Raw genomic sequence first — 14578 nt, 5'->3', positions numbered from 1 at the left:
CAAACCTTGAACATAAACATGCACATTTTTGCACAATGCACATTCCAAATGATGCCTCCTACTTTTGTGTTTTAGTTCCTATCCTATCCTAACATAACTTATTACATGGCTCTAAAATGCTAGATTCTGGCCAGTCGGGACATTTTAAGGTTCGTTCTTTTCAGATAACTACACATGGTAACGTGGATGATGCAAATAATTTTGATAGGTACAGTTTAATATTACACAAAACTAAATATAAATGTCTTTTAATAACATACATTCACCTAAAGAATTTTTAGGAACACCATACTAATACTGTGTTTGACCCCCTTTCACCTTCAGAACTGCCTTAATTCTACATGGCATTGATTCAACAAGGTGCTGAAAGCTTCTTTAGAAATGTTGGCCCATATTGATATGATAGCATCTTGCAGTCGATGGAGATTTGTGGGATGCACATCCAGGGCACAAAGCTCCCGTTCCACCACATCCCAAAGATGCTCTATCGGGTTGAGATCTGGTGACTGTGGGGGCCATTTTAGTACAGTGAACTCATTGTCATGTTCAAGAAACCAATTTGAAATGATTCGAGCTTTGTGACATGGTGCATTATCCTGCTGGAAGTAGCCATCAGCGGATGACTACATGGTGATCATAAAGGGATGGACATGGTCAGAAACAATGCTCAGGTAGGCCGTGGCATTTAAACGATGCCCAATTGACACTAAGGGGCCTAAAGTGTGCCAAGAAAACATCCCCCACACCATTACACCATTGCATTCATTAGAAATTGAACAGATGTTCCTAATAATCCTTTAGGTGAGTGTATATGACATAATATTTACAAACTATTAAACCAAATAGTGTGTTTGAGACATTTGAACGTCTTGTCTGATCTTAAAACTGAAAGTAATGGGTTTTCCTCACAGAAGGTCTGCATTCATTAAAAATTAGCAAATAAAATATTTCAAATCAATATTTAATGTTCCTAACCTTTCTTATGAGGTAAATAGCCGTGTAATAAGGGGGATAATGTGCAGACAGCAGGTTGTTATCGCGAAAAAAGTTCCTTCAGTGTGATCACCATGTCAGGGCTTATTTTCTTATTTCTTATCGTCCCTTACTTATTTAACTATATAACTTAAAATCACAAATTAGTTAGCTATATAAATGAAATGACAGCTTCTCTGACTCTAATATGGATTGAACTCAGTGGGAAACTTCTAGGCTTTTGAAGTTATGTTGATTATTAAAACCTTTTTTATTAAAACCAACTTTTCTTTTCTTTTTGAACAAATAGTTAATGTAGCTAAAGAGCAGTTTCTTAAAAAAATTATGATAGAAGATACAGAGTAAAAATATATATATTAATTCTGGCACATTCAGTATATGAATTTTTTTGTCATTTTATGTATCAATGCTACAATAAATAACAATATTTACCTAGACATGTAGCACTGTGCAAAAGCCTTTTTATAAAAAAAAAACTATCTTTGCCCTTAACTGTAATAATGAAGTAAGGTTTCTGGATGAACAAGCAGTCATGCAACAGACAGTATGTCCCACTGGATCTCACAATCACTGAGTCTGTCTGGGATTGCATTAAGAGAGATAAAATTGAGACTGGAACAATGCCTACATCTATAAAAGTGACATCTCTAAGATGCTTAAAACCATCTTTTCTTATTTTTCATGCTGAGGATCTCATGTCACACAAACACTTTTTTATTAAGCCTATTACAGTGACTCACAGGGCCTGGAACAAGGTTTTCATTTGTCCCAGATAACAATATTGACCAAAGCATGCTAGTATTTCCTAAACTGAAAAATATACAGTAAGGTGTTATAGATCATGAACCCTGAAATGTAAAACAGGAACTATATTCTTACCTTAGTGATAAGCGTGCGATATTCCTCCACCAGATGGTCATTGTTATGACATCCGGCCAGAAGTTGCCACACCTCCCCTCTCAAGGCCTCTGGGACGCCACTGCGGACCAATGCCGGGAGCTGCTTGGGTCGCACAGCCAAGTTCAAGTGCCTGATGAAATATTACAACAACCACAGAGATTTATGGTTAAAGCCTGAATTACAGTGAAATTACATCTAAGCCAAGCATCCGTATTGTGCCTATGGAGCATCTTGATTTTCAAATGCACAGATGTCTATGGATGGCAAGATACAATGATAATGTACAATAAATATCAAGGTGAAATATTAAATATCATTGCTTTTTAATTTTATAATTATTATTCTATTTTTGGATATCCCAACATTTTATTATGCTTACAGCATAATATTGACAAGAAAATATTTGCTGACTTTGACATTATGCTCTCTGATTTTCTGCATGACAAAATACCCCTACCATTATTTTTAATAAAGCAAGATCATTGGTGAATGGTCTTTATATAGGTGTTTATTGGGCATTGGGATTTTAGTCTAAAAAAAAAACTGGTCACAAATGTACAACACACACACAAAAATATTTATCTGAAAACGTAATTTACATTTAAACTGCTTTTAATCATCAATGACAGTATATGCATTATTGCAATATTCAGTCCATAGGATCTGTTTAACGATCTGTGAGTAAAGCACTGGGAATCTTTTGGGATTTGGGAGATGCTCATATAAATCCGATATTATGAGACAATCCCAACTCGCTGGAGGCATAATCACTGGATGAACATCTACAAGCATTCGTTTTTATGTGTTTATGGAACGTCATCATGTTGATGCCCATTTCTCTGATTAAAAAGAAAGCTCTTACTTTGTGTTGTAATATGAAGTAAACTTTTACCTTCAGGGATCTTAACTATGGAAATTATCCCAGCAATCACTCCGATGCCAAACTCAATACTACTGGATTGATCCAGAATGATCCAGTCATTCGTTTCCTCCAATAATAAACACTTTGTTTGGTGTAACACATCTTTGTGACATTAAATTCTACAGTTGTGTGCGCGAGAGGTTAATTTTTAAGTAAGTAATTGGCCTGTAATGGCAATCGGTCTGTGCGGTAGCAAATGTGTTTATTAAAGCAATGTGTCCTCACTGGGCATGGTTGCTACAGCAAGCATCACCATTACTGTTTAATTCTTATGGTTAGATAATTCAATAAACCCCCAAGTACTAAACATTGGCACATAGAAAATCCCTCACTTCAACATTAATTTTCAAACAACTAGTCTTTTAACTGGTAAATGATAACAGACATGCATTTAAGTTGGAAAAACTGGCTTTGAACAAGTTTCTTAAAACTGCTGGTCTTGAACCAGGAACAGCTAATGCAGAGAGTGGGACAATGTCATCACCAAACAGAACACATTTTGAATGTTTTACAGGAATCAAGGCCTTTTGTTATGTCCTATGTGTACTTTACAGAAAATGTTCCCTTTTGTTCTTGGTTTCCCGTTTTAGTCAAATTGTTTTTACATTTAATGCCAATGCTCTGTCATATTCATGCATTTCAGTAGCCCTGAATTTAACTTAGCATTTAATTTCAGCAAATGAAATGCCAAATTTTTGCTAACCTGTAACAGACCAAACTGATTACTTCTAATACATGTCATTGGTTTTTCAAATCAATTATTTTACATGCACCCTCATAATGCGATTATAATGGGATTTTGGCAATATTGTGATTATACTTTACCTCATGTAAACACAACACTTAAAATAATGCAATTATGCTCATAAACAACAAATAAAAATTGTATTGAAACAGGTGGCGTAACTCATGTTTAATCTCCATGTAAACGCTTTAATCGCATCTATAACGCACTAACCTTAAGCGAAAATTCATTTTAAACTTGACATTAGGAAGTTTTTCCTGAATTCTGTCAAAATGACTTCATTCAAAAACAGCAAAAAAAAAACACGACAGCAGCACATAAAACCATTACAGGCACTGTCATAAAATTTCTGTCTTTATCATGACACTGAATAACATCCATAACATGTTTGTCGTTTAACGTAAGTAAATTAAAACAGTGGACAGTATATAAGTGAGTTCATCATTTGTGTTCTGCATTGGGCTATGTGTGAATAATCCGAAAATAAAAACTGCATGTAAACAGGAGTAAAGAGGTTAATGTAAACATCTTTCTGCGATTCAGTCCTTAGTCTGATTATTGGAAATAATCACATGATTGGTGTACATGTAAACGTAGTCATTGTTAATCAATTGTCGAGATTAATATCAAGCAAACTTACTTTTTTTTAAGTACTGATGCAAGCCTAATCTAAAATAGATTTTACAGGCTCTATCATACACCTGGCGCAATGCAGCGCAATGCGCAACGCAAGTGTCTTTTGCTAATTTCAACCCGGCGCAATTATCATTTTCACGTTTAGCACCACGTTGTTTAAATAGCAAATGCATTTGCACCCAATTTTGCGCACATGGGCGTTCTGGTCTGAAACGAGCTGTGTTCAGGTGCATTGTTGGTGCGTTGCTCTTTTGAGGCAACTAAAGGCGCAATATGTTTTTTGTTATTTAAAGAGCGCGTTAGTAATATGCGCCTATAAACAGGACAACAACGCGGGTTTGCTTATCACATACATGAATGCGCAGTAGCACAAAAACGCTTTTAATTATGAAAGATTAAAGAATTGAAATGTAAAAGATTATTATTGAGTCTCTTGGACATAAATGAGGATTGATTATGAGACGTTAGAAGGCGAAAGAGCTGCTTCACCTGTAGCCTGGTAAGTAAATAAATGGTTTGCTTTAAACAAATGCATCTATTTTTTTATGTCTTTTAAATGCTACCCCACAGATTTATTGTATATGATGACTCTGTACCTGTGGATATGGTGAGATGAGAAACATTTTAAGTAATGCTTTGTAAAAATCCCATGGCACTGTCCGAGTGCTGAAACGCTTCGGCTCTCCGCAAGTATGTAAATTCTTTATCTCTTGTTTGCATTTTTTGAGTACAAACCTTTTCTTGCATATTTGCAAATTATTTTATGAGATTACAATGATTATGTAGGATATCAATACATTTACAGCAATTAAAGCCTGCTATTTGTACTTCTATGATTGAAAGAAAAAGGCTTTTAAATGTTTTAATCCAAAAAATTAAAATTTTAATAAAAATAAAAACAAAATATTTCTTAAGATTAATCTTAAACTGGTGGTCTTCTTCCTCCGCTTAGTTTTTCAGTTTACAAAGTCCGTCATCTAAATAGGGATTAGACATAGTGCCAGTGCAACTGGCTTTTAAAGGAGATGGGAGATGGGACTGTCATTGGTTTATTACACGTTATGCCCAAAACACACCCATTACTCATTAGGAGAATAGGAACAACCCTTTTCGACTGTGCGCTCGGCGAACAAACCATTTTTCCCGTCGTTAAATTAGCAAAAGTGGCATCGGACACGCCCATTTAGACTGTGCGCAATACACTTATAGGGCCCCAGATGTCAGTGCACTTTTGTTCGCATAAACATCCAAAAAATAATATTATTATTAACTATGGCAAATTTGGGGTCCATGAGATAAATGTTCATCTAGTTTAGATAAACATAAGTGAGTAAATCATATAAATACAGGACAAATCAGCAAGTCATCTGTATGGGTATGTTGTAAGAAATCAGGTGTACTTTATGACCCAGGAGAAAGCTGCACGGCGTGCATGAGCTGCTCTTACAGCAATTGCTGAAGAAACAAACAAAGTAAAAAGGAGCTTTAAACTGATCAGATCACATCATTTAATGGAAAATTAATAGAAAAGATGGATATGTCTAAAGAAATATTAAGAAAACATGCGTCAGTACTAGATTTTCCTAAATGTGAATTTGTTTTGGATTTCAGTCAGTGAAGCACTGTCATCACAAACACATGGAAGCAGACGTGCATGAATATGTTTATGTCACGTTATTGCTTAAATTGGTTGATGCAGGACAGGGTTTTTTGAGCTGTGACACTGGCACGGTTAAACCATGCCTGTCAACATTTGGTTTGGGCGGTTGTAGCAGTGTGGCAAAGCGTGACAGCCTGCATTCGTTTTTACAGCACTATAATTATATCATTATAATAAGTATATAAAGCATATGTAAATCATTGATTAAGAACATAAGGATTAATTATTTGAGGATTTACTTGAGGAAAATCATTCTATATTTTCAGCAACCTCCTAATGCCTCCTATGTTTCACTTTAGGAAACTCTAGCCAGCGAACCACAGTAAGACGGACAATTTAATATAGCCTAACTCTAATAAGCATAACAATTTTATAAAAATAAAAACATGTAAACACTGGTAATTCTCATTAAGTATCAACATTCATGGCTAAATAGCGATATTGCTAGCTATTAATAGGCTGCCTCCAGTTGCCAACTCTCAAAATAATGTTACACTTACCTAACACAACCAGAAACAACTGTTCAGTAATTGTGAAAAGTAATTCCCGAGACTCTTTTTGATGTGTGTGAAGGTTTGTACACCTCCAAACTGCACATGACGGAGCCACTGTGGCATTTACCTCCAGTTGTTATGATATTAACAAAAACGTTGCCACCACTAATATGGCAGCGCCGTTGACCCACAATTCAGCAGCAAACGCGCAGCCTAGTTATTCAACTTCCCCCGTCTACCTGCGCAGATATCAAAAGCGCAACAGAGTTGTAGGTTGCCAGGTTGCGGTCAAAAATGGGTTCAAATTCGTATGATGTGTCTATTGTGTGAGTAGGATTCGTTTTATACAAGATCTGGCAACTGAACAACCTTGGAATAATATAGTGATGTGATTATTCATATAACGAAATCATGCAGTAATACTAACCGTTGGACATTATTTCCGCAGTTAACTATTAAACTGGTAATCGACATCTGCATTATAATGCCGGAGTGAATCACCTATGTTCGTTCTGCGTCTGTACAGAACAAGACTCACTACTTAAAACACGATGATTGACACAGAGGTAACCATAGCAACTTTCTGCCATCTCACGTGGTTATCACTGACAGCTTTTGACCAAAATTTGCTTTGCAATAAACCTCCGTCTTGACATTGTGTGTTGTACGCATGTGTGAGGCTGCTTCTCTCAGTGCTGTTTTGCCTGGTTGCCAGGTCCACATCTTTTTTGTCCTTACATTCCGTTGTGGTGCTTAATTGTTTATGGGTTTGGCTCATGATGCGATCAAGTTTTTGGTGTTATCAAATTGGGAAGGTTCCGGTCCAAATATTTTGATATTTGAGGTAAACCATCTGGATTTATTTTGATTTATTATTGAATTTTGCTTTTCTGGCAACACTAGAAAAGCAAACACTCATGCCTCTGTCATTTTCTGCATTATGTTAGCCTAAAGACATTATTCTTTTAGACATTTATTTTTTTTCAAAAGAGAGACCTGTCATGTCCATGATGCACATTTGTATGGTTATAATGGAGGTTTTGTAGCTTGTTTAACAGTTGCTTAGAATTAAAACTTGTCATCTAGATGGTGCCGTTTCATCTGTAAAGTTTTAAGCGACTGTCATCTGAGAAATATCATCAATTTATTACATCCTTACATCTGTTGTTAAAACATTGAAGGCTCAAACTGTGGAGAGCCTCCAGTTAAAAATGAAATGTGACAGAGCTCGTGCTAAAACAGAAGTTAATATCAGCAGGGCCTAATAAGATCTAAAGAGATGAAATATTGACACAAATGGCATTTGATGGCATTTTTTTTTAAAAAAGAAGAGTCGTCTGAGCTAAGACACCAGTAATGTTATGATCATGTATGACGACAGATCTGATGCAGTGATTACAGATATCAGATTTATCCTTGCAAAGTAGCTGGGCGAAGCACAATGCACATACAGAAAATTAACAGGCAAAAAACTGCAATTTTATGTTTCCAATAGAGAAACAAACACTGTAATGTGACCCTTAATTAATCTGCAATCCGTAATTTTTCGAAAAGTTTTTAGTTTTATCAGATATATAAAAGACAGATCAGCAGCTGTACCACTCCTTTTCGAATAAAGCCGCGCTTCTGGAGGTATCACTGGAAACGCCCCATATCAATGAAATGTAGCGTTAAACAAACACACATGCGCAGTTCCTCTACTACTCCGGATAAACACAACATCTAGGGATGCACCGAATATTCGGCCACCGAAAATTTTCAGCCGAAAATGGCCCCAATTTTTTTTCCATTTTTCGGAAGACTTTTATCAACGAAACAATATGGCCGAAATGTTGTGATGACGTAAACAGAAACCGCGACCTGCACGTGATTGTCTGCAACATGTCTGCGGTGTGGACGTATTTAACCACAAAAAGGCGCTAAAATAAGCAGCTTTCTGTACACACAGACATGCGGTTGAATGTCTCCAGTCAGACTTGATCATCACTATGCCCTTGAAAGATCAAAACTCTTGATGTGTAAACTTTAGAGAGAGTGGGCTAATGTGTCTCCTACTGTAGTCCATTAACATACATTTGGCAAATAAAGCAATGAAAAACAACGTAATGTTTTTATGTTTAAAGACTGTTTATGCAGCACTGTTTGGCATTCGCCCTCCGTCTGTGTGTGTGCGCACGTTTAAGTGCACTCAGTAGTGCAAACATGGAGAGACGCGTTTCAAAAAGCAAGCGAACATAAAATCTTTGTTAATGACAGGTCACATATAAACAAAATTATCTCCACATAATTCTTTTTCTAATAAAACATTTCTTTATATCTTGAGTGTATGTACAAGTTACAGTCAGAAGCCAGTCTGTGCTTATGGTCTTAAAGAGACAGTAACCTCTATTAACCTACTTATGTCTGTGTCATTAATGTTAATCAAACAACCCAAGACAAAGAGAAAATTACTTTTGTAGCTCTAAAAAATAAGAATAATTATATTTAATTTATACAATAAAGACAGTGTCATGATCCATTTCATTTTATTTCTGTACATAATGCTAACTTCAGACCTTACTTAATGTGCAACTTTGTTCTTTTTTTTATAAATGTTTGCAATTTCTTTATTTGTTACTAGATTTTTCCCACCCCTTTTTTGCTGATCCGAAAAATAATCCGATCCATCCCTCAAAAACTGTAATGTGATCCGAACCGTGAGTGTTGTGATCCATCACACCCCTAGTAAAGTTAGTACACAGTGATATCCACAAATGCAATGTTACAAATAATTGGCATAAATATTTCTTTTGGTGTTTCGGTTTTCGGCCCTGGTTCCCTCATTCAAGAATTTTCATTTCAGTGAATCCCTAACAACTTTCACGGTTCCCATAATACTGGGTTCATTGGGAAGCTGAACAAGCTTAAATTTACCTCACATACAAAAACACACCCCCATGGTGATGTTGATTTCGTGTAAGCTCTTGGTTGCGGGTGTGCTTAACTGGATGAAGTGCCCATATAAGGACTTCCACTGTACTTCCAGCTCCATACGTAGCAGAATCAGCAGTCGAAAAACTTTTAAAAACTTGTATGAACCCCAACTCCATCATATGTCCAAATGATTATTTAAAACTGTTTAGCATGAGAATCAAACTCTTTAACTGTGTTAATAAGACAGAATGCATAAAATACCATCAGACCCCCCTTTAACTAATTTACAGGGGGCTTCATAAAGTACATCAAGTGGAAGCAACGGCTTTAAACGAAAAATTGTAAATCTCTGTTTCCAAAAAAAGCAAAGCCGAGGTCTTCAACAAGGAAATAATCCAGAGATCGACAACATGTGTGAGCACAACACACTGAAAGACACAGCTGTGCTGCTCAGGGCCGTAATTAAATTCCTGAGCTTTTTAATTGAATTCATCTCGAGGTTTTGATTAACTAACAATGAGAGTAATGGGAGCGAGAAAATAATCTTAATAAGACCCTTATCAGTATTTGAGCATCCCCCCGGTCCCTTCACTGGCTCTGGCCCTTTCTTTCAGTGCTCCACATAAAAATAGCTCTCTCATTTCCCCCATCAATGACTTCTTAAATTAGAAACAGTCTCTGTGTGTAGGAATTTTTTGTCTGAGATGAAAAGACACAAATGTGTGTGGCAGGAGACATTTTTAAAAGAAATGTCCTATGCAGAAGACAGACTTGAGCTTTTTAACAGTGTCACAAATAACAAAAAAAAACTAATAATTAATAACAATAACTGATAGATATTGCTACACATGTGTAGCTTTATTCTGTATGATGTAAAGAACTTACCATTTGGACAGTAAATCTCCCCAAGTTTCCAGAATTTTTTCACCACATTCCTTGGACACATCTCCAGATCCGCTTAGTAAGGGCTCATCATTATCTGCGGGAAAAGAATAAAAGAGAGAGAGAGAGAGAGAGAGAGAGAGACTTATCTTAAAAAAAAAAAACATGTATACATGTATAAGCTGTTCAAAACAATCCATCTAAAATTCTGTTTGTCAAAGTATGACTTTCTTTAATGGAACAGGAATTGAACTAACTTAATAAATTGCTGATCTGTGAAAAAGGAAAGTTTAAATTCAGAAAGAAGTTAAGTTTAAGAAAAAAAAGTATTTTTATATTACCACTAAGAATCATCATTCAGAAGTGCATTGTGGGCCGCTCACCTTCCTCCTCATCATCTTCAGGTGGGGAGGGCACCATAGAGCCATGAGAGCCGGATGATAAGTTGCCGGGGCTCACTGTGGTCTTCTTCCTTTCTCTTTCGGTCTCGTTCTCCAAACTCACCACTTCATACAGCGTGTCTGAGTTACTTTTCCTCTCTTTGTTCTCAATCTGTAAGTGGAGAGAGAAAAAAATCTTACTAAAGTGCAGCGAACAGATACCAATATGCAGCCATAATGGTAACACCATAAGTTCTCTTATTGACCAGAGCTTCTGAAGAATAAGTCCATCCCCAAAAAGAAAATGACTCACCCCCAAGTCATCCAGTTGTTTATGTCTACCTTTCTTTAGCTGAACTTAATTGGAGTTATATTGAATAATATTTTGGCTTTTCCTTGCACGTCGGTGACATGTAAAATCGCATTGGTTCTTGCATGTCTCGTGACTTTGTGACGAATAGTCAAATTTAAATCTATAGTTGTTATTGTCTGTTTACATTGCATTTGGGTCATAACTATCACTAAAAGTTTGTGAGTTGAAACCACTGTGTTAAATATTGGTTACTTTAATGATGGATGGATGCACTTTTTGAGCTTCTAACTCAAAATTGATCTCGGTCAATAACATCATAAAGCAAGGAAGAGCCAGAATATTATTTAATTTAACTCAGATTGTGTTTGGCTGAGGAGAGAAAAACATATACATCTTGATAAATATTCAGTAAATTTTCATTTTGGGGGTGGACTAATCCTTTAAAGACTTACTGGTCACAGCTCTTATTGTCTTAAATGCCGGAAAAGCTAATAAACATTCACAGTTCTGATTCACTGATATATAAAACAGGAACGTTTTGGCTTGTTTCAGATATGTAGACTACATAAAGAACATGCCATTATTTTTTTTTTACCTGAAATAAATGCAATGAAATACGCACAACCGGCGCAACGTCATATGATGTCTCTGAACAGGTTCACGCCCACTTTTGGGGGAAATCAGACTAGACCTTCCATTGACTTCCATTCAAAATAGCGGAACAAAGCAACGTTCGTACACAGCCGGCAGGCGTAATTAATTATGAAATCACTCAGATTAAACATGTTGATTAATTATCTGTCCACCTTGCCTGCCATAGAGCGTGAAAGATACATTAACATATTTAATTTGGTCACAACAAAAACATGTCCCTTTCATTCTCCCAGCGTCAAATTTGTGTAACAACGCTCCCTATTGGCCAGAGGTGTCTTACCCGGACATTTACTCGTACCTCATCGAGTCAACAGGGAAGCAAGTGAATGATTTTACTTCGTATTTGAAAGTTACTTAGTATTCATATATTATGTCTTTATATTTAGAGTAATGAGTGCACTTTTCTGTAGAGTCATACAACTAACTGGCTTAAAGGCGATTTATAGTCGTGCGTAGGTCCTACGGCGTAGCTACGGCGTAGGCTATCCGTAGCCTGTGCGTAGCTCTGCGTAGCCTGACGCGCACCTCACAAAATTTCTAACAGCGCGTCGGCTCTACGCGGACCGTAAGCGCTGTGATTGGTCCACCAGAACCCCTCCCGTCAGGTAAAAAAACTGCGTCATAGGTATTTCCGTTTGAGACGGTGAAAACAAAGATGAGCCAAGTTGAGGAGTGATTTAACTCAAACTGAAACATAAGTCGCTGTTTATTTACTTCCATCATTGCTGGTCTTCTCAAATTATACACAACAAGTTGCTATTTCTTCTTCGTTTGTGGGTTTACTTGCTTAGCTTCTTCTTCTGTGACGACTTCTGCTGCTACTGTGGTTACACGCGTGATTACTGCCAACCAGCGGTTTCGCGTGTGTTTGCACGTCGACGCGGACGGCGACGCACAAGTATAAATGAAAACCGACGCGGAACCTACGCCGTCGCTGCTACGCCGTAGGACCTACGCACGACTATAAATCGCCCTTTAGCGATATTTCCAGCAATCACTGGATGGCGTTGTTACACAAATTTGACGCTGTAAGAATGAAAGGGACATGTTTTTATATTGACCAAATTAAATGTGTTAATGTATCTTTCGCGCTCTATGGCAGGCAGGGTGGACAGATAATTACTCAACATGTTTAATCTGAGTGATTTCATAAGTTATTTACGCCTGCCGGCTGTGTAAAAACGTTGCTTTGTTCCGCTATTTTGAATGGAAGTCAATGGAAGGTCTGTTTTTTATCCCCCAAAAAGGGGCGGTGACGAAATGTACAGTCAAGTTCCCGGATGTGCCGGTAGTCTGTATGAACTGACAAAGTCTTAACACTTGGGAAAGTTAGTTTCTGAACTGTGTTTTCTCACCTGACTGAGTTTGAGATAGAAGGTTTCAGTGTAACTGCGTTTGCTGAAGGGCCAAAAGAGCCTCTCGTTGGGCGAGCACACTCGAACCCGTGTCTCCAGCAGAAACCTCACAGGCTCCTCCACCTCAGTGATCACCAGATCCACAGCCGTTGTCATATACATAAACTTATCTGTGTCATACAGGATAAGAAACAGACATTAAAGATCCAGTATGTTTCATGTGTTTGAGTATCTCTTACTGAAAAAAAAGCTTGGGCTAATAAAGGCACATCAAATATGTTTTAGTAACATCACACACAACCATGACCTAGAATAATAATTTGCTCAGTTGCAAAATGAGAAGAAACATTGTTGTGGTACTTTGTTGTAGATCAGTGCTTTTCCGAACGTCAAAGTGAGAAGAATGTGTGTGTCCGTACCTTTGGGTGTCTCCTCATTCACCGCCTGAAACTGCGGCGTGTTGGGATTCCAGCTTCCTGTGATGATATAAGACTTGCCATCTGAACTTTTGCCCATTGATTCCTAACAGATGGACCAAAACAGAGGGCATATGAGGTGAAGAGAGGGAAACAGAGAATAAAGTAAAACTATAAAGTAAATATATGGTTGTAAAAACCCGATGCTTTTCAGAACATGTTAATCTTTATGCCACAAGATACATAACCTTCAGTGATCTTTAATAAAGAGCTTGTTGCGTTGTAGTCCAAATCGACATGAATACCACTAGTAGGCATGTCTTCCTTACTTCCTAAGGATGTCTTTGTTGACCTTTTAATTCCCATGTTTGGTCCATTTAGGGGTGGTTTCCCGAACAGGGATTAGACTAATCCTAGACTAAAACATTTTTAAGAGCTGTTCAAATTGAAAACAACTTGCACTGACATATCTTAAAATACATCAGGGCCCTTTGTTTTGCCTCAAACAAATGCAAACAGGTAATATTTTTATTAAGGCATATTTGTTAAAACTAGTTATATTTCCTAATTAAACTAAGGCCTAGTCCTGGATTAAGATAATCCCTGTCCGGGAAACCACCCCATATTCTACTTTAATTTATGGTCTAACACAACCCTGTGAAATTTGTACTACTCAGGCTATGTTTACATTAATGCGTTTACCTTTTAAAACGCATTACTTTTACCACATTTACACCTTTCATTTACACTACGCCACCATTTTCGACCCTCAGAAACGGAGTCGTTCGTAAACGCTGAAGACCCTGTTTTAGTTTAAGAACTCCGGGGTTGAGCTGCAGTGTGAATGAACGTAGACAGAGTCTTATGTAAACGAACAGCTGATGTTAACGTGACAGCACATCCTTTTCAAAGTAAAAATTATTTGTATTCAGGTAAATGGAGGTTTGCAACCAACCAGCTATTATAAACACTATATCAGATTGTTTTAACATGTATCCTTATAGATAATGTCTGTTTTATATTTATGTTTGAGTATTGTCGTGTTTAAATATTGTTGTAATGTTGTTTTGTTTTAATTTAATTTGCTTATTACGAAAGACAGACTGTAATTTTAAACGCCATATAGGGCGTTGTAAAGGCCAATATGAAGGGTGAATTGTAATGGGTCAGACATTATTTTTGAGTTTAATTTAAGTTTTGTTTGCTACTTTAAAATGAATTTCGTTTCATATAATTTGTCTCTTAATTTTAATCAATGTTTTGTTGCTAAATTTGGGAATAAAAATTAATAAAAAGAATAAAATCAACGTCATAT

General features: G+C 36.8%; 1 protein-coding gene across 4 annotated transcripts in view; it reads right to left on the bottom strand.

Annotated features, from left to right (window-relative positions):
* Positions 1 to 14578, bottom strand: part of rabgap1 (RAB GTPase activating protein 1) — a 120008-nt gene that overhangs the window by 61364 nt on the left and 44066 nt on the right. For all 4 annotated transcript variants that reach the window (XM_073874033.1, XM_073874034.1, XM_073874037.1 and 1 more), the window contains 5 exons: positions 13267 to 13369; positions 12848 to 13017; positions 10529 to 10697; positions 10149 to 10242; positions 1873 to 2023 (listed from right to left, as the gene is read on the bottom strand). In XM_073874033.1, coding sequence (XP_073730134.1) covers positions 1873 to 2023; positions 10149 to 10242; positions 10529 to 10697; positions 12848 to 13017; positions 13267 to 13369 — 687 coding nt within the window. The remainder of the gene's footprint in view (positions 1 to 1872; positions 2024 to 10148; positions 10243 to 10528; positions 10698 to 12847; positions 13018 to 13266; positions 13370 to 14578) is intronic.

The sequence above is a fragment of the Misgurnus anguillicaudatus genome, chromosome 12 (assembly GCF_027580225.2).
Source record: "Misgurnus anguillicaudatus chromosome 12, ASM2758022v2, whole genome shotgun sequence".
Lineage (NCBI taxonomy): Eukaryota > Metazoa > Chordata > Actinopteri > Cypriniformes > Cobitidae > Misgurnus > Misgurnus anguillicaudatus.
This window is presented reverse-complemented; position numbering and strand designations above follow the sequence as displayed.